The sequence below is a fragment of the Coenobita brevimanus genome, chromosome 50, assembly GCF_032717465.1.
Source record: "Coenobita brevimanus isolate Jiangsu-jjx chromosome 50, ASM3271746v2, whole genome shotgun sequence".
NCBI lineage: Eukaryota > Metazoa > Arthropoda > Malacostraca > Decapoda > Coenobitidae > Coenobita > Coenobita brevimanus.
Window position 1 is genome coordinate 55,237,327 of NC_137003.1, and position 21,864 is coordinate 55,259,190.

Genomic DNA, 21,864 nt, shown 5'->3' on the forward strand with positions numbered 1-21,864 from the left:
TAACCACATTGATTGAGAATTGGTTTGTAAAAACTTGTTAATGTAAGTTCTTGTTTGAAACTGCAGCAGAGTTGTATTTGGGGTGTTTAAATGACTGTAACAGTATTGTTATTCATGCTTAGTATGTTTATTGAAATTTAGCTCTGTAAAAAATTTTGTATTCCAGGAAAAGGACACAAATGTATGTAATGTAAATTTTAAAGTTATTCAGTGTAATAGATCTGTTCTTTTGTCAATGTATTTCTGGTAAAGTGGCAATATAAACCCCCAGTGAACTTTGTGTGTTATTCCTATGTACACAATGGTGGTGGCACTCTTCATCCATGCACTTGGTTTTATGCTCCTCAGGTGACTCAGCACTGAATGACAAGACTACCTGTTTCCTGAAATCCAGGAAACTATTTGTAATGTTAGGTGGTAGCCATATAACAAAAGAACAAAGTGAAGTGGAGCCTGTGGTGCCCCTGTTAACTGGGTGGAGTCTCAAGTATTATGTCTGTCCATGAAGCAGTCCTCCACATCATTCCCTGCACCTCGCAGTGGCAAGATGCTGTCCACCACACAATGTTCCCCACATGGGAGGGCCCTGAAGAGGCAATTGCTTGTCTGTGACTGATGTGTCCTACCTAGACAGAACAGGGTTACACTACTACAGTGGCCTTGTGTCCAATATGGTAATTAGACAATACTGCTAAATTGGACTAATTCCGTACTGGACAAACACAAACCTTAAGTGGAAAGTTATTTAGATCAGAAAAGACTTAATTTAATGGCACAAGAATCCCTAGAATGTTGTAAGTAAACATGCAAAATTGTAATTTGGCATGATGAAGAAGGGCAGGTAGCAAAAAAAAAAAGGGGGGGGGGTCCTGTCCAACACACTACTATGGTGCTAGCATATTAGCACACATAAGGGGACTGCTAACGCATGTTCTCATTGGCTGTGGTACTTCTCAACTTCCCAGAAAAATGGACATCCCCCCCCCCTTTCCCCACCAGGCTCCATGGATTTCATGCACATCAATGGAAGCAAACCATACTAACATCAAGTTTTCAATACTAAACTAATTTCTTTTTTTAATGGTTATTCTGAGTATCTACTTTATTGAAGGAGATCAGGACCAAAAAAACTTGCATTTGATGTAAGGCCACTGTACCACCACCACCACCACTACTACTACTACTACTACTACTACTACTACTACTACTACTACTACTACAGTATTATTACAACACAGCTGATGGTTCTAGTTTTAATTTATGGCTATAAACTTTTCAGGGAATGGAAGAAAGACTGTAACAAAGGAGAATACTTGGCTGCCAAGCGTAGGGCTAGAATCGAGGTTTACAGGGTGAATTCTAAGTCACAAAGACTTTTACTTGATAACCTAAGTTGTGTGGAAAGGAAGAATATTATACTAAAGGTGGGAAATCAGATCAAGAGAGAGAATAGGGATATCATAGGTGGGCAGTGTGTGAAAAATGATGAAGGAAGGGTAGTGGTGAACGGTGGGGATATTAAAGACACATGGAGAGAGCATTACAGCCAGTTGTTGAATGAGGAGTTTGACTGGGACAGGGAAGGTTTGAAGCCAACAAGACCAGTGTTTGGCCCTTGGCCTTTGATTGACGCTGCTCCTGTGAGTGAGGCAATAGGCAGGATGCAGGTGTGTCTGGGTTGACTGCTGAAATGTTGAGAGCCTTAGGAGATACAGGAGTGAGGTTAGTCACTGACCTGATAAGTACGATTATATATGAATGCGTTGTCCCAGATGATTGACTGAAGACTGTAAATGTGTACAAGGGGAAGGGTGATGCCCTGGAAGGAGGAAATTTTAGAGGCATAAAGCTTTTGGACCAGATAATGAAGGTAATGAAGAGAGTTCTAGAAGGTATGATTAGAGAAATAGTAAATATTGATGAGAAGCAGTTTGGGTTTATGTCAGACAGGGGGACCACTGATGCCATATTCATTGTTTGACAGCTTCAGGAAAAATATATAGGAAAGAAAAGGGAACTGTACTTTGTTTTTGTTTTTTATTGGAGAAGGCCTTTGACAGTCCCTAGAGAGGTGTCGAAGTGGGCAATGAGAAAACATGGGATTGAGGAATGGCTGGTTAGGGTGGTTAAGGCCATGCATGTGGGTGCTTGCACCTAGTTAAGGATGAATGGAGATTTGAGTGACGAGTTTCCGGTAAATGTTGGTGTGCACCAGGGGTCAGTTTTGAACCCCTTGTTGTTGGTCATGGTACTGAAGCCCCCTCATGTGCCTTCAGAAATGGACTCCTGTGGAAGATGTTGTATGCTGATGATTCAATGTTGATTGCTGAGAATGAAAGGGGGGAGGAGGAGGAAATATTTAGGAAGTGGAGAGATGGTATTTGGAACAAGGCCTTAAGAGTAAATGCAGATAAAACATGTGATCTGCTATATGATCAGTTGTCAGTGGATGAAGCTTGATCACATAGAGAGGTTGGACTGCAGATTGTTTCAAATGGCTTCACACATGTATGTCAGCCTTGTTCACATGATGGCAGCCATCCATGTTATAAAGTCTTAGGCAGAATGTGTTAAATCTCCAAATCCTGATGTCATTTATGTGGACCTCATCCCAGGCTCTTGGGTCTACCTTTCTTGGTTCTGTCCAACACTCACACTCCAAGAGTTCATTACTCAATTCTCCTGTCTCTCCACACATGAACTGTCATACTTTTTCTCTGTGCATTATATCACCAGTGCATCTGAGTACAGCCAACCTTTGCTGCTCATCTGTAGTTCTGCTATCTGCAGTATTACCCAAGAAAGCACTAAAATGCACATCCGACTGGTCAACCAAAGCTGCATGCTGAAGCCTATGGATATCTGTCTTTACTGCAGAAGTTCCAGTATCATAAAGCATAACATTTCACACATAAAATATTTACTTGGTATGAAGGGAAGGAGCAATAACAGATGACTGAAGATGTCAGGAAACTATCTATCTATTGCCAGATGCCTTCATCCTGTAAGGGTTGGCCACAAACAAATCGCCTCCTTGTATGGACTACACAAATATGCATCGTGCATGCCTGTAAGCAGATGCTTAGGAGTGTTGTTACTACAAGGGCAATGAGAGGATGGTGCAGAGGGTACACTAATCATGTGACTGGTCTGCAGAGTACAACTGAGAGGATGGTGACAGAGTACAGCTCCAGTGAAAGCAGCAATGGCAGAATCAAAATCAAGTAAAGTTAGTGAAGAAGTCAAAGAATATCGGGTAAGGGCAGTGACGGAAAAAAAAAAAAAAAACTACTGTAGTTGAGCAGCGAGAGGTAGTGGAAGAGCTGGTTATAAAGTTGGAGCAGTTGAAAAGTGGAATGCATACAGAGAATGTGATCAGGAATGCTAAAATTGTTATGAGGGTAGCAATGAGTAAGAAAGGTACAGCGTGATGGGATGTGGAGGTTGAAAGGGCAGTGGAGGAAAAGAGAAGTGATTAGACTAATAAAGCGCGGAGTTCAAATGAGAGGGGAATATTCAGAGTAATAGTGTACTGTAAATACCTGAGGCTTGCAAAAAGAGAAGAAAAATAATGTTTTTGGACGAAAAATAAATTCAGACCACTATGAAAATAGGAAATCAATCTGGAAGGAGGTACAAAAATGTAGAAAGGAGGATGGGAAAAAACTGGTGAGGGATATAATTGACAGAATAAACAAAAGCAATAGCATATGGAGTGCATATTCTGAATGTGGCGGCCAAAGTCACGCTCACTGCGGAGACAGCCCCTCCATACTACACTAGAGCTCAGTGAAGTAGCTCCTCCATACTATTGAGCTCAGCCTAATGAGACAGGTAGTGAAGAAACTTTCTAATAACTATTAAGTAAAACATTTATGGTATTTATGGATCTGGAAAAAGCATATGACAAGGTAAACAGAGAAATGTTATGGAAAGTCTTGCATATGCATAACTCTGTGGTGTGAATGGAACGCTGTAGAATGCCATTCGGTTTTACTCTGGTTATACTTCTTTTAGAACACAATAATTGGAATAATACCTTCGTAATTATGTATATTTGAGCATTACTGGCAACAATATTAACAAGTTACATGTATATTTGTCTGCATTATAGTGTAGTAAATGTATAATTCCGAAATACTTTTGGAAATATTTATCCACTACGTAAGTCGTATCGAGGGATCATAACAAATCCTGCCTTCGTCACAAGTGGTTCCTCCTGAGATTTCCCCCGATCTGAAGACGAAATGGACCCTGTAATGCAAGACTACAGTGGAACAAGATGACTTTGGAAAGTATGGTTGTCCGGAGGTGAGAATAGGTGCTTCGCGGAAGTATGATTTTTCGCGGGAATGCCTGAAAACAGACCCTCAATATGTACTCTTAAGATCCGCATAGCCTTTCGAAAAAATATTACTTAATCGTAATAAAGAGGGTATTGTAACAAATCTTTTCATTTATGACGTGTTATTATTCATAATCTGTTCACCCTCCCAAATTAAAGAAAAATACCCTTGTATTTAGAGGCCTGTTATCCTGTACACGACTGTGATCTAAACCATTTACAGCTGTCAGATGGAGCCAGAGACCCACCTCCAAATAGTTCCAACCGCGATGGAGGCCGCGACAACGCCCCCGTTCACCCCCCACGCTTTCGCTCTCGAAAGCGCCGTCATGTTTTGTGGCGCTCCAGCTGATGAAACGCATAGGTAGGTTGTTTTCTAGGTACGTTGATTTCTATATGGTTTAATAATAGTGTTGGAGCGAGGCAAAGATGGGTGATGTTAAGAAAGTTAAAAATAACTTTCGGTGAAATTTTTTTAGGGGCATCACCAGAAACATCAATTACTACCATTTTTTTAAAAGCACGGATTTCTTCTAATATCATTCCAAGTAGGGCCAATTTTGTAGCTGCGACAATGTTCTCATTTGAGATTTGATATTTAATAATACTCGTACGTCATTGCGGCAAACACTACAGTACAGACTAATGAACATTACGTGGACACACAAAAGAACATTGCTGTCCCTCCATCTTTAAAACTAGCTATTGTTTCAAGCATTAACCATTCCGAAAACTAACATAATACTCATCTAACATAAAGTGTCCTAACTTAACCTAACCTATCCCAACCCACCCCAGCCTAACCTGTCCTACAACGAAACGAAGGGATACAAATGCAACGTATGGATTCAGTAACTTGCGAAGAGGTTCTTTTGTATAAAAACACTTAATGAAAACAGAGTCGTTTAGTTGTCTTTATGTTACAGAAACCGCGGGAGCAGCATTGTAAGAATTCAAGTACTGTTGTTATAGAAAACGCTCCTTTCAGTGACAAAATAGGCTACACTGTCTGAACTACAAGTACTCAGAAAGATACTAGAGGAAATATGCAAAGAAACTGGAACGACTGGTAAGCTTCTGGTGATGCCCCTAAAATTTACCTAACTTTGTTCAAGTCCTTTAAACATATACCGACTAAGAACTACAAAACGTTAATGAATATCTTTGTATACTTAGAAAAGTCATATTAGATATTCAGTAAATGACCATAGAAGTGAATCATTTGCGAAACAAGGAAGTGATTTTTTTAATGCATGGAAGAAGGAACCAAAAATTAGGAGCTCGCTAATTGTTCCCTCCAAGAAAAAAAAAATAAAAATAAAAAAAAAAGAGCCAAATTCAAGATCCCTTTATTTCCAGGTGCCTGGACACACTGTGTTTGAATGACTGGAGATCATAGGCAGTAGGAAATACAGAGGGTGACAGTTCCAGTGGGCTGTGCAAGGTGAAACTGGAAACTCAGTCTATTACAAGAGCGCTTATACGGGTGTCACGTACCCGTATGCTCCCATCCTCATCCCGTTACCCTTCCCTTGGCATTAACCAGGTGAGAGATGAAATCTGGCAGGTTGTAAACATAGAGTTTATTAACACCACCCTTTTTTTTTTTTTTTTTTTTTTTTTTTTTTTTTTTTTTGATTGGGACCCTCGAATGTACTACCACATTTCCAGATGTTGAAAATATTCTCATTACCCACGAAAATTAGTGCTTTCCATTATGGAGGGGGATTTTGCTTACTTCAGTGATTTCTTATCCTAGTGATAATTTGTTTTTCCAGTAATTTATATACATGTTACTGATCTCAGACTTTTAGGAGAGTAAGAGTTTTTATTGTCTCCCATTGTATATACTGGAGCGACATCAGCGTTCCAGTCATCAGGGACCACTCTTGTATTAATGGATTTCCTGAACAACAAATATATTGGACAAGAAAGACCTGAAACACTCTCTCAAAACTCGGGTATACTCCATCTGGACGAGAATCAGGCTTAAGCTCATAAATAATCTGATGTCACAAACTGTAAAGTCACATGTGTAAAGCTTGAGCCCTGAAAAAGGATCTGTAACACTGGGAATTGGAATTTAACCCTCTCTTATAAATACTTTTTGAAACGCCATGTTGAGCTCCCCACAAGTCTCATAATGTTAAAGTCATCGTGCCATCCGGTGTGTGTGTGTGTGTGTGTGTGTGTGTGTGTGTGTGTTTTGGTATCGTGAATTTTTGTTCAGTATATTTTTGGAGAAGAAAAAACGGGAAGGGGGGCTTTTGATTAAGGCAATATTATGAAGAGCAAATTGTCCCAGCTTCTCAAAAGGAATGTTAACAGTGAGATAAAAACCTCTTATCCTAACACTGACATATAAACATAGACTTGCCCTGATTAGTATAGTGAGGATAATGTTGGACCTCTTTTGGGAGGCTACGAAGAAAGCCTCTGAATAATGGATTAAGTGGAAACAGATGCATAATCACCACGAAGTATAAAAATATGGAAAGTAGTAACCCAAAAATGAAGTAAAAGTAAGTAGACAAGCAGTAAGTTGCAGGATAAGCTAAACCATAGATTGAGATGGACAGAGCTTTATTTGAGGGATCTTTGTACTGCCTTGGAATAAACCAGGGATGATGATAATAAAAGGCAGAATGACGTTTCCAGGATGCACGGTAACCTGAGAATCCATCAAAAAGGGTGTACCGTATTAAGATTCGAATTCTACAGGTGTCATTGGAGGCCTGGCAGCATTTTTTTTTTTTTTAGCGAGTTATTATGCCAGTTACACTTTGATATTCCGTTTTATCTACATATTCCAGTTCCATTATATTTTGCTTCAGTAACGTACAAGAGGATAAAAAGGTGTAATATGCAAAAGAAATCACTGAGGAAAAGGCAGTGCAAAATCTCCTATGTCATCTAGTAGGCCATTTGGCGGGAAGTATTCGAGGGCATATTTAGCGCAAGTAGGTCATCATTCATTAATATAGTAATTAAATCTAAGTTTGTAGCTACTTGTTTCTGCCCTAAAAGTCAATGCAATTATTGTTCTGATTTTAATAACGTAGGCAGTGTAGTTTTAATGGGACACTCTTGCAATCAAGCGATGCACAATGGGTGTAATAATACGCGCTAAAATAAGCTTCTGGGGCTGCACTCTGGTGGCTCAGACGGTGCTAGAGGTTGACAATAATAGTAAATCCGTGTTGTCGTGGCTTTAGCGGCTCCTCTGACATCTCTTTCATGGCAAATTATTTTACATTTTACACTGTAGCGCTCTCAGGCTGTTACGGCTCACACAGCTGAATAATACCCTGGCTTTAGCTGGTATATAAGAACTTTAGTCGTCCTGATCATGAATTAATATACTTTTGTGCGGTACTTGTGGACACGGATAGCAAAAAGTAACGAGAATATAACGCCACTTGTAAGATACCTTTAACATTATTCGGTTTATCTACAGACATTTTTAATTCAACTTAGTGTGTCTTTTTTGAACTGGATTGGTTAGATAGCCTCCAATAACCCTTTCTTTACTAACGTTCCATCGAAAGTGAGTTAAACTGCTTGATGGTAAGATGGTTTGCCGTGATATATAAGAAATCCAAAGCGCTATGTCCAGGAATAAACTGCTAAAGAAGAGGTGTTTGGATGCCTCCTGCCTGAACGAGAAAAAAAAGTGAAGGGGGAAGCCTATTGTAGTTGGATTCGCTCATAAGGTGGTAGTGAAAAGGACTAGGCAGAGTATTTGGCAGGGGAGAGGCAGGGGATAAAGGGGGAAAGGCTAGGGATAGACAGGGAGTGACCGGATGGTAAGGTAGGGGATGGCAAGGTGGTGAGGCAGGAGGTGGCAAGGTGGTGAGGCAGGGGGTGGCATGGTGGTGAGGCAGGGGGTGGCATGGCGGTGAGGCAGGGGGTGGCATGGTGGGAATGCCGAGGGTGGCAGGGGGTGGCGTGGTGGTGAGGCAGGGGGTGGCATTGTGGGTAGGCAGTGGGTGGCATGGTGGTGAGGCAGGGGGTGGCGTGGTGGTGAGGCAGGGGGTGGCACTGTGTTGGGTCAAATTTCTGTGATGGCAGTGTCGTGGCAGACATTTCACCCTTTAAATATTTTGTCTTATTTTTGCATTATTATAGCCCTGAACAACGATTTAATAACCTCTAGGAGACTTTGTGATTATCAGGTGAACAGGATGCCAGCTGATTTCAGGAATGCACAGCTCCTCAGTGGTAGGGCAAAATGGTGGCAGGGTTAGGTGGTAGCAGGGTACGGTGGTGGCAAGGCTAGGTGACAGGGTTAGGTGGTGGCAGGGCTAGGTGGTGGCAGGGCTAGGTGGTGGCCGGGCGAGGTGGCGGCAAGGCGAGGTGACGGCAGGGCGAGGTGATCTGGGATGAAGGTGGCAAGATACTGGAAGCCTGATAACATGGTTTTGTGACAATTAGGATCTGGCAGTATGGAAGGGTTAGACGACGGCAGGGTGACAGGGTAAGGCAGCATGAGATTAGCATGGATGAAGGTAGAAGGCGAATTAAAGAAAGAGGCAGAATACAGGGATGTGAGGGGCAAGGTGTGACAGGAGTAGAAAACTGGTAAGTAGGCAGGGCTGGAGGGTGGCTGGTTATAAAGGCAAATTGGTAGGGTGGCTGGTGGCTGAGGTGGGGTGGTAAGGTGCATATGCTGTGGGGAGGGAGGCATTAGGCAATAATAATAAAGGTAACGTGGCGGTAAGGTTGTACGGTAACAAGTTAGAATGTCATATTGGTAGGGAAAGAGGGCGAGTAGTTAGAACAGCATAGCGGTAGGGTTAGACGATGCCTGGCCGCAAGTGGGCTAGAGGGCGCTAGGGTGGGGGGATGCGCGTGCGCTTGCGAAGGAGGGCGAGCGAGGTGCGCGGCGGTGTCAGTTCAGCCAAGGCGGCCGTGAGCATGGGCGGTGTCTGGCTGAGGTCCCATCGCCCCGCAGCTGGGACGGGCGGCGCCCACACCCGCACTCCGGGCTGTTGAGCGCGGCGGAGCCACGCTGTCGGCAGGCCGCTCAGGCCCGCCCTGAGCACCGGCCGCAGCAGCAGCAACGCTCGCGACGCTGCTTCTGCTGCTGGTGGCTGAGGTGGTGGCGGTGGCTGTTCGTGGCCGCCCCCGCCCACCAGCACCAGCAAGACCACCCTCAGGAGGCGGGCGGCGGGCCGCAGGAGGCGGGCCACTCCCGCTCCAAGCAGGCAGTAAAGCGGCCTCCTCAGGGTTCGGGGAGGCGGCCGGCCCCGCCAGGCGGCGACGACTGCAGGAGCCCCGGGGAGGGCGGCGGCGGCGGCGGCGACGAGGGCGGCAGCATGGCGGTGGCCAAGGCGCCAGCCTCCCCGCCCGCCCACTGCTTCCAGAAGAGAACCTTCCACAAGCCCGTCTACTGCCACCACTGCACGGACCTCCTCTGGGGCATCATTGGTCAAGGATACACCTGCGAGGGTAGGTCAACCCCTGCATCAGCCCCACATTACCCTCCCTCCCTTACCCCTACACTGTTAACCCCACACATATATCATCTCCTCCACCCTTGACGGCCTTCTGCCACCACCCCTCCCCTCATAACACACACCCTACCCCATCCCCTATAACGTCATATTCCTCTCTTCCATATCGTCCAACTTCGCAACACTTGTTCTGAAACCCCTAAACTATCCCTGTCTCCAAAATACTCCCTCAGCCTCAACCTCTCATTATAAAACCACCTCTTCCTCCCTCATCTTCAACCCCACACTCCCCGTCCCTTCTCCCCTAAACCCCACACTACTCTTCCTTCGTTCCCTAACCTCACATTCCCCTCCCCTCCTCCCCTCAATCTTATTTACCCAGCCCCCTCTCTCTTCAACTTCCTCCTCTCTTCTCTTCACACTTCCCTCTCCTCCTCTTCTCAGTTTCATACTCCCTTCCTCTCCTTCCCTGAACCTCATACTGTTCTTACTTCTTTTCAGCCTCCTCCTCTCTTACCTTCCTCTTCCCATCCCCTTCTTTTTCACACTCTCTTTCACCCACCTCCCTTTGGGGCAGGGTGGCTCAGTGGTAGAGCGCCTGACTGGAGTCCAAAGGGTCAAGAGTTCGCGCCCCGCCTGAGTAGCTGCCCTGCTGGGAGAGGTACTCGTAGCACTCTTCCGTCACGAAGCGGGACTATATGATCTATCAAGGTCTATCACGGGGAATTCATTTCCCCATATAAAAAATTCCAAAATTCCCCCCCTCACCTCTTCTTCACACGCCCCTCTCCTTCCCCTCTCCTTCCCCTCTTCCTCACGCTCCCTTCCCCTTTCCTCCTCCTCATATTCCCCTCCCCTCCCCTTCCTCGTCACACCCCTCTCTCCTCCACCTTGCACTCCCCTCCTCCCTTTAACCTCATACAATCCTTCCTTCCCCCTCCTCCTCACATTCCCGTCCCCTCCCGTTTTAACTTCACTTCTCTCCTTCTTCCTTCACTCATCCTTCTCTCTCCTCATCCTCCCTCTATCCTCCTCCTATCAGCCTCAAACTCCCATTCCTTCCCTTCAGTCTCATGCATCCCTTACATCATCTCCTTTACTCTCCATCCTTCCTCCACTGTCATGTCACCTTCATTTCAATCTACTTTTTCCCCCCTTCACTCTCCACTTTTCTCTCCACCCTTCCTTCTCTTTTTCCCCCATCCTCCTCTTTTTCCCTCCACCTTTCGTCCACTCTCCTATTTCCTCTCCACCCGCATACACAGCCCCTCTCCACTTGCCTTGCTCCAGTTCCTCTCTCTTCCCTCCTATCCACCCTGCTTTCCCACCTTCCACTCTGACTCCCCACCTGCCTACCTGCCCTCACCCCCCCATCTCAGCCTGCCGCGCTCACACTTTCCTTTCCCCTTCCGTCCTGCCTCCCCCTCCCCCTTCCACCATGCCTCATCCCTCATCCAGGCCTACCTCATCCCTCATCCAGGCCTACCTCACCCTCCTCCCAGCCTGCTTCACCCTTCACCCCACTCTCTCAGCCTGCCTCATCTCTCACCCAAACCTCCCAGCTTTCCTCATCCCTCACTCTCAGTCTCCCAGCCTGCCTCACCCCTCACCCCAACTTACCAGCCTGCCTCACCCCTCACCCCAACTTACCAGCCTGCCTCACCCCTCACCCAAACTTACCAGCCTGCCTCACCCCTCACCCAAACTTACCAGCTTGCCTCACCCCTCACCCAAACTTACCAGCCTGCCTCACCCCTCACTCCAAATTCCCAGCCTACCTCACCCCAACTTCCGAACCTGCCTCACCCCTCACCCCAACTTTCCAACCTGCCTCAACCCACACCCCAACTTCCCAGCCTGCCTCACCCGCTCACTCCAACCTCCCAACCTGCCTCACCCCACACCCTAACTTCCCAACCTGCCTCACCCCTCACGCCAACCTCCCAACCTGCCTCACCCCTCACCCCAACCTCCTAGCCTGCCTCACCCCACACCTCAACTCTTTATCTTACTATCCACCCCAATCCAACCCACCTACCCCTACCTCCTCCACCCTGTCTTCCATCCTACCTCCACCTAGCTTTCCACCTTACCTTCCACGCTGCCTCCACTCTTCCTCTCACTCTGCCTTCCATCCTACTTCCATCTACCCTCACCCTGCCTTCCAGTCTAACTCCACCCTGCCTTCTAGCCTTCCTTCCAGCCTTCCTTCCATCTTGCATTCCATCCTTCCTTCCACCCTGCCATCCACTCTGCCTCCACTCATTCTCACGATGCTGTTACAATGCCTCCAATCTTCCAACCCTCCACCTGCCTCCTCACTCCCCCACCTTTCTCTCCTCCACTCTCTCCCCTCCTCCTCCTCTTCTTTCTGTCTCCATCCTCCTCCTCCCTCCCTCCCTCCCTCCCTTCTCATTCCACTATTCACCTCCTTGTCTTCTTCCCCTCCCGCCCCCTCCCTCTATGCTTGTCACAGACCATCATTGTAAAAATACATATGTCTGTCAGGAAGCGTGTGTGTGTGTGTGTGTGTGTGTGTGTGTGTGTGTGTGTGTGTGTGTGTGTGTGTGTGTGTGTGTGGGTTTCGAACTGTCTATATAAATTGGGTGTCTAAAATTGTGTGTGTGTGTGTGTGTGTGTGTGTGTGTGTGTTATCCAAAATTTGTGTGCATGTATGTATGTATGTATGTTATATGTACGTGTTGGTGGATGTATAAACGCACCAGTGTACAAAAATGGCATTTGTGTGTGTGTGTGTGTGTGTGTGTGTGTGTGTGTGTGTGTGTGTGTGTGTGTGCAGGGGTAATACTGTGCCAACATATGTTCGTAGATGTGTATGCTTTTTTGTTTGTGTGTATTTATATGTGTGTAACTTGTATTTATCTTTGGCTGTAGACACATACGTTTGAAGATGTATATGTATGGTGTTTGTGAATACTAGTGTGTGTACCGAAACGTTTGTATGTATGCTTATTTGTCACCGTGGGTATACTAGTGTGTGTGTGTGTGTGATTAAATATAGTGTGTACGTGAATGCTGTGTGTGTATCATGGCTGCGTAATTGTGATACTGTGTGCGTTTCAACTTATTCCCTTGTGTACTTTTATACAGTTATGTGTTAAATGTACATGTAACTGTATTAAAGTACGCACACACACACACACACACACACACACACACACACACACACACACACACACACACACACACACACACACACACACACACACACGGCAAGTTCCTCCTCCTCCTCTTTCGTTTGCTCTTCGTTTTCTCCCATTCACTTCACTTCACTTCTTTGCCTCATTCCTCTTGTCATTCATTCCTTTATTTTACAGTCTCTTCTCTTTTCGTTCAACCCATCCATCTTTCCTTCCTTTTTTCTCTGTTTCTTATAATTTCGTTTCTTATTTCCCTCCTGTCTTCATTTTTCCATCTCACCTTCTTTCACCTTTCTTTCCCTCGCCCTTATTTTCTTCCACCCTCCCTTCCTCCGTCCCTCCGTCCCTCCCCCTCCCTCCCTCCACACGTTGGCCGTATGATAGATCAATAGAAGAGAGAGAGAGAGAGAGAGAGAGAGAGAGAGAGTGAGAGAGAGAGAGACTGTTGATATTTGTGGTGTAGTAATGATGGTGGTGGTTGTTGCAATGACAGTGTTGATTGTGGTAGCAGATGGTGGTAGTGATGATAGTGCTAACTGAAGTGGTGCCATCTGAAAAGGTTGTGGTGGTAGTGGGAGTGGTGGTGATGGCGGTGGTAGTGGGAGTGATGGTTAGGGTGGTGGTGGTAGTTGTGGTGGTGATGGGGGTGATGGTGGTAGGAGTGATGTTGTAATTATGGCGGTGGTAGTGACGGTAGTTATGATGGTGGTGGTGATGGTGGTAATGGTGGTGGTGCTGGTGGTAGTAATGGTGGTAACTGCGGTAATGGTGGTGACAGGGGTGGTAGTAATGACAACAAGTGGTGATGCTACTGATACTTAGTGATGATGGCAGCACAGATAGTGGTTATAGTTGAGATGGTGGTAGTTATCATAATGGTGGTAGTTGAGGGAAGACTGCAGTGGTAGTGGTGATGTGAACGGTGGTTGTGATGGTGACTGCAGGGGGGCCAGAAATAGTGGTTGTGGTAGTAGTGGTAGTTGCATTGATGGTAGGGATGTTAACCTACTTATGAAGATGTTTTTGCTAGTTTGTTCAGTTAAGGTAGAGTTAAATCGCACTTTTTTTTTTTTTTACCATTTCTTTGCAGTGATATATCTGATGTATTTTGGAAACTGCCAGATGACGTTATTCAACTTAAGATGGACTTCGATTGTAGGGGAAATGAATGAGAAAGTAGTAGTAGTAGTAGTTAATTAAGGGAGGAATGATGTTAGTAAACGTGATGAAATTTATTTGCTACATATTTCAAGTTGGAAAGAGAGAGAGAGAGAGAGAGAGAGAGAGAGAGAGAGAGAGAGAGAGAGAGAGAGGATCATGGGGGCTAAGTTGAGGAAGCGAGAGAGGATGGGAGGGAAGAAGACAGAAGTGTGTGGTGAAAAACGTAAGGGAAAGGGAGTAAGAAGAGGAGAGAGGGATGGAAGGGAGGAAAAGATAAGAGAAGGAGGAAGGAGAGAGGAATGGGGAAGGAAGGGAGAGGGAGGTAAAGGGGGTGGGTGAAGGGACGAGAGGAGGGAGGGATGGAGAAGGAGGCTGGAGATAGAGGGAGGGAAGGAAAAAGGTTGGAATGATGCGGGAAGAGGATGAGAAGAGGATGGGGAGGAGAAAGGAAGAGGGAGCTATGGTGAGGGGGGAAAGGTATGATAGAAGGGAAAAAAGAATGTAGAGAGACTGAAAGAGACAGAAAATGGGTGAAAGAATATGCTACGGGGAGCAACGAGAAAAGAGGGTTAGGAGGAGAGGGAAGTAATGAAAAAAGGTGAGAGAGAGAGAGAGAGAGAGAGTGTGTGTGTCAGGGTGTGACGTCACGGGTAGCCTGGCACTCTGCCTAAGTTGTGGCACGCTGAGGAGGGCACAGACCTGCCTCACACTTCCCTCATACCTGACTGCCACGTGCCTCACACCTCCCTCACACCTGACTGCCACCTGCCTCATACTTGACTGCCACCTGCCTCACACTCTCATCATACTTGACCGCCACCTGGCACTTGGCTACGGCCTACCTTGCGTCATCTTCATCAGCAGCAGCAGCAGTAGCAGCTTTATCGTTGTCGTCTTATCCCCATCACTTATTATTTAATGGAGTGGAGGGATTCAGAAACAGGAACAGGAAAAACACGTACGTGGAACCATCATCAAAGTGCCCAGTAAATGGAACACACACACACACACACACACACACACACACACACACACACACACACACACACACACACACACACACACACACACACACACACACACACACACACACACACACACACACACACACACACACACTCATATATCATTCGAGGTTTTGAAATCGCGGGCTCCATCTCACAGGCCAGACGATCCACACCGAATGTTTTTCATCAAGTATATAGGACGCAGATACTTCACGCCATCCATTTCTGTCTCATGTCAAACCTTGTGCTTCCTCCACCTCCACACCTCGCCTATTGACACATTCCCTCGCCATATCCATTTCCTTAAACTTCCCTGTCTCCTGCGGTACCTTCAAACCCATCCTGTTATCTGACATTTTACGTACGTGATATTAATTCTTACGCACACTTGGGTATACACTGACTTTCTTACTCCTCATCTTTAGCGAATTTTTACATGTTTTATCCAGTCCTCACTACGCAAGTACTTATTCCTTCACATTCCAGTTTTTGCCTCGTCTACTGTGTCTTCCTTATGCATAGTTAAAATCTGCCTTACGTCCCTTATACTTGGTTTAAAATCTGTCCCACATCCCTTATACTTAGTTATAATTTGCCCTACATCGATCGAACACATGATTATTTCCCTTACGCCTGACTATATGCTTTACCTTTGCCCCCTACCTGACTAAAATATGCCTTATACCTAACTACCATCTGCCTTATACTTAACTGCCACCTGCCTCATACTTGACTGTCATTTTCCTCACATATGACTTCTACCAGCTTCATACATGATTGCCACCTGCTTCATACTTCATACTTGACTGCCATCTGTCTCATACTACTTGACTGTCACTTACCTCATACATGACTGCCATCTGTCTCATACTTGACTGCCACCTGCCTCATCCTTGGCTACCACCTTCTTGACTGTGTTTTCTTCCTCCTTGATTAAAATTTGTCCTGCGTCTTCCTCATAGCCGACGAGACCTTCCTTCATACTTGGCCAATAGTTACCGCATACCTGGCTAGTAATAACCTCATACTTGACTGCCACCTGCCTCATTCCTGCCATATACCTGATCCGAGTCAGCCTTACCTCTGCCTCATTTATCTGTGTCTCGATCTGTCCATTCATCTATCTGTATCTATCTGTGTCTATCTGTTTCTGTCTGTCTATCTAGCTAGCAATCCGTCATCCACTCCTGTTAGCCTCATCAGAAACGAAAGGGCCAGGGGTTAAGCTACTTATTTCTTATACTTGATTAACACCTGCCTCACACCTGCCTTATACTATCACCTGCCTCACACCTGCCTTATACTATCACCTGCCTTACACCTGCCTTATACTTGACCCTCACCTGCCTCGCATCTGCCTTATACTTGCCCATCACCTCCTCACATCTGCCTTATACTTGACTGTCACCTGCCTTACACCTGCCTTATCCTTGCCCATCATCTGCCTCACACCTGCCTTATACTTAACCATCATCTGCTTCATACATGCCTTATACATTGCCAGCACATACTTCACACCTGTCTCTTTGCACACTGAAATATTACACTTACACAGTACACTTCTCAGCTCACTCGGTACCTTCCACTACAATTACCTCTTCCATATCTTGATCTTGCTTCCCACGGACGGTTTTATCCAGCTATAAATAGGTTCTCGAGCTGAAGGGGTTGACAGCAATACCCATTAACTAGTTTCCGTACGGTGATTTTTTTTTTTTCTCATAATTTTTGCTTCAGTTCCGTCATTTGATTTTTTTTTTTCGGATGAGGAAGGTGGACCTATTGTGATGAAAACAAGACTCAGTTTGCACAATATGCCTTAATTCTCTCTCTCTCTCTCTCTCTCTCTCTCTCTCTCTCTCTCTCTCTCTCGTCGTCACACCTCTGTCGCCGCAGTTGCCACACTTGGGTAATTACTTCAGGCTAAGATGGGAGGATTTATATCACCTGAGAGAAATCCTAGCAGTGAAAGAAAACACCTGGGGATCTCATTAGGCTCACACCAGACGATTTAGCACATTGAAGAGAAACCGCAGCAGAGTTAACACAGTGATAGATTGTGTTAATGCCCTGTTACTCTTGACATCTGTCCCACACCTGCAACATTCCTCATTCAGGCTAGGTTAATGGCTACCTCACATCTGCCTAACACATCTGCCTAACACATCTTGGCTACATCACACCTGCCTAACACATCTGCCTAACACATCTTGGCTACATCACACTTGCCTAACACATCTGCCTAACACATCTTGGCAACATCACATCTGCCTAACACATCTCTGTTTAACAATAATAGCTAGCACTTATAATACCTATAATAGTACACAGCTAACACTCAGTATACAGCTAACACTCAATATACAGCTAACACTTAATTTACAGCTAACACTTGATTTACAGCTAATTTAATATACAGCTAAAACCGTACTAATTACTGTATACAGCTAACACCCCATATACAGCAAACACTTCAAAAACAACTAGTACTTAAAGGTCACACTTGGACTGTATCTAGCACTTTAAACAGCGCTAACACTTGGCATATATCACTACTAATTGTTACTTATGCTACTTGTGGTGATATACTAACTCAGTGCTAACAATAACTGACTTGCAGTGTTATAACCTTACTAACACCTATCTAACTTATACCTGACTTCACTAACACCAACTTCTGTCCAGCTTATACCTGACTTATACCCATTAAACCTTATCTGACACCTGACTAACGCCTGATATTTGACTACCTCCTGATAACACCTGACTGACACCTGACTTATACCTGACTAGCACTTATCTAACATCTACCTCATACCTTACACGCACCTGACTAACATGTGACCAAATTAACTCCAGACTAACACCTGACTAACACCAGGCTAGTACCAGAGTAACATCTTATTAACACCAGAATAACATGAGACTAACACCTAACATGGGACTAACACCTAACACCAGAATAACACCTAACACCAGAATAACACCTCACTAACACCAAAATAACACCTCACTAACACCAGAGTAACACCAGAATAACACCTCACTAACACCAAAATAACACCAGGATAACACCTCACTAACGCCAGAATAGACCCAGAAAAATACCAGAATAACACCTGACTAACATCTCACTAACACCAGAATAACACCTCACTAACACCAGAATAACACCTCACTAACACCAGAATAACACCTCACTAACACCAGAATAACACCTCACTAAAACCTGACTAACACCTAACACCAGAATAACACCAGACTAATACCTGACTAACTGCTGACTAACACCAGGCCTACATGTCTAACACCTGATACTACTTGACTAATACCCGACTAACACTTGACTAACACCTACTAGAACCAGGCTAACACCTGATCTAACACCTGATTAACATACAACTTATACTATTTTACTGATAGTGTTTTTGTCTCACCTCTGGATAACATTCACTCTTATAACATCTAATCACATAACATCTAACACCTAAATACCAGACTAACACCTGAGTAACAATCGCCAAAAAGATAACACCTAACCACCTAACAACAGATTAACACGTGCCACAAACCTGACAAGGGCCTAATCTAATCAAGTGTCTAACATCTGCTGAACACCAACACTGACCAACATGACGAACACCTAGCAAAGAATTAACGCACAAACCCAGAAGTAAACCTTTTCCCCGCGGTTTAGGAAATTTGGTTTAAGTGGGAGAAATTGCAGCCTCCAGGAGTCTCAGGTACGATCTCAGGTAATTTTTTCTCTACTACTGGTGCGCCAAGAAGTATGTCTCAAGCTGAACACGGGACGGTTTTGTTTAGCTGAGAGAAATCCTAGGAATCAAAGGTTTCAGCTAACTCTGATACGCTAACAAACTTCTAGCATATAATTACCCCGTCCTCAAGACCTACAGTTCTAACAATCGAGTAATTCCTGACTATAGTACGCGCACTTCAAGTTGGTGAGGATATTTGCCCTTCTGCAGCCAATTTTTCGTTGCTCAATGACTCTACTACATCATCTCCATGGCAATTTTAGGCCAAGTTAATGTGGGGAGAGTATATGCTGATTACTCTGTGCTATCTGGTTAGCTGCAGAAGTCGAGTAAATCTTAACTCCTGCAGTATACGCCATATCATCATCATACTCATCATCATTATTATCATTATTATTATTATTATTATTATTATTGCTGCTGTTGTTGTTTCCTTCAGACGTCATCGTATGGAAGTGGCAAGTGGCTGAATCTTGTTACCGCCAGAAAGTTTAATTCAGTTTTAGGAAAGACGTAGTGTTAGTGAGAGGCCTTAAGGGCGGACCTCATCGACGGGTGTGTAATTCCCCTAGCAATACGATTCTTGCCTCGTCAGGGGGTTAACTAATACCTAACACCTAATAAACACCACCTAACACCACCTAACAAACCACATTAACCATTTCAATCGACTGACTTTTACCTTATTGTTGGTACTTGTAGAGCGTCTTATTAATCTCTGGCTGGATCTCTCGTAGTGAAGGGGTTAATGAAGGCTATAACTTGCTCCTCCACTTCTAAGAGTCTAACTAAAATCGTCTTGTGGTATACCCTTTTTACTCTAACTTGTCCTAAAATTGCCATCTCCCCATAGTGAATGCTGAGTTGTAACGATAGATTAACACTAGAACATGATGCAAGTTAAGAAGTGCTGTGGAAAGAGTGTGGAGCTGTAGTATTGTCCTCTTCTGCGAGTGAGCTACGTAGAATCAGCTGCAAAAGGACGAAAAACTGGGCCAAGTTAGAGTAAAAACACTGTAGTAATAATAGAGAATAAGTTACAATTAACACTCACCTAAAACCAAGCATGCGACAACTCTTTTAATTAATACCTAGATCTGGTACACCTGATTCTGTTTAACACCCTTCGTATAATAACCGCTAACATTTTGCTTAGCGGCCGACTAACACATCACTTATGCACAACAAGCACAGACCTAACACTTGGTCAGCTTATAAACACTTATCTAACACCCTCCTGACACCTGATTCGTATTTACAGCCTCGTTTCCTTACACACTATCACTTGTTCTCTCCTTAACACTCAACAAACATCCCATAAGATTTGCCTGACACATAGCAAATGCACTCTTTTGTTAACTGTGTGTGTGTGTGTGTGTGTGTGTGTGTGTGTGTGTGTGTGTGTGTGTGTGTGTGTGTGTGTGTGTGTGTGTGTGTGCACGCCCTGAAAAGTCTGGTGATGGTGTGTTTGGATACCCATGTGTGTTTGTATGGGCTTGCATGACCTAGATATGTGTGTTAATAGTGCGCGCGCGTGCGTGCGTGCGTGCGTGCGTGCGCGCGTGTGTGTGTGTGTGTGTGTGTGTGTGTGTGTGTGTGTGTGTGTTGGTATGAGCGTGATATATGAACTTCACACTAGCTAGGGTGTGTGGGTGTAGACATATCTCGCTACTGAAGTCACATACTGCGATTATTAAGTGTGGTGATGGTAGTGGCGGAGTAATGTTGGTGGGATGGATGAGTGTGGTGATGTGGTAGTGAAGATGGTGGTGGGTGAGCATGGTGGTATGGTAGTTGTGTGGGAGTATGGGTGATGGTGTGGTGGAGTGGTGTGATGGGGTGGTGGGGTATGGCGGAGCGGCGGTGGTGTGGTGGGTGGTGTGGTGTGGTGGTGGTGGGGTGGTGTGGTGGGGTGGGTGAGTGTGGAGCGTCATGATCGATCAAGTACAGCCTCCCTCCCGCTCGTCCCTTCAGCCAGGTTGTGTCGCCAGAAAGACACTCGCATCTCCTGCCACAATACCCACACTCTTTCTCCATACTCACTACCCACATTTTTTTCCCACATTATCCACAGCTCAGTACAACTTCAAATTTCCTAAGAGGGCACTTCATCCACACTTTTTTTTTTTTTTTTTTTTTTTTCCTTCAAGATTTTACGGGCTCACCATCAGTCTCATTTTTAAGAATTATTATTATTAAAACTGCTCAGCACAGCGTCAAGTTTTCTAACAAGCTGTACCACTCTACATATTTATTTTTTAACATTATCAACTGGTCAGTACAACTTCTGGCCATGTCCACTGCACAGTGTTATCAAGCCTTACCCACCGCTCAGTACGTCACTCATATTCATCACAACTATTACTATCTGTTCCATTCATCTTTCACTCTGAGTTATTCTGTGCTGTCGTCCTTTCATGAGGGACTTATCGACTGCGTGAAGAGCTGTGACCCTTGGTGCGGTGCCAAAGGCGTTGCGGTGTCATGAGGTGGTGTTGTTATGAAATGTTAGGGAGCCGTCACCGACTGAGATTGATCCTGGCACTCTTTCGTGTCCCTTTGATGAACATTCGCCAGATTACGATCGAAAAATAATACAGTTAAATACATTTTTAAGGTATAACTTAACCCAGAATATGGCGACCTCTGTCTCAGGATATCCACCTGGTGCTGTGCTCGACTACTGAAAACCTCACGAATGAGTTGAGTACCACATTACGCTTATGTGATAAAAATAATGTTGACCCGAGTTTATAATTTGAACAGTTATGTGAAATAAGTTGATTATAGTTACAATGTGTGGCCTTGACGCCATCTTCGGTTACCAGGCAAAGCACCAGCTGTACTCATCCTGTCTAGAGCGATGGCTTTTCTTTCCCCTAAGTCTATATCATTACATGAGCGTCAGTTGTGTACCTATATTACTGTGCACATCTGTATCAAAATGTGTGTGTG

The 21,864-nt window shown here is 44.8% G+C and overlaps 2 protein-coding genes across 5 annotated transcripts in view; both read left to right on the plus strand.

Annotated features, from left to right (window-relative positions):
* Positions 1–21,864, plus strand: part of LOC145399843 (transketolase) — a 95,438-nt gene that overhangs the window by 41,855 nt on the left and 31,719 nt on the right. The window lies entirely within an intron of this gene.
* Positions 9,543–21,864, plus strand: part of LOC145399842 (diacylglycerol kinase theta) — a 95,719-nt gene continuing 83,397 nt past the window's right edge. For all 4 annotated transcript variants that reach the window (XM_080272416.1, XM_080272417.1, XM_080272418.1 and 1 more), the window contains exon 1: positions 9,543–9,796. In XM_080272416.1, coding sequence (XP_080128542.1) covers positions 9,664–9,796 — 133 coding nt within the window. In that variant the 5' untranslated portion in view covers positions 9,543–9,663. The remainder of the gene's footprint in view (positions 9,797–21,864) is intronic.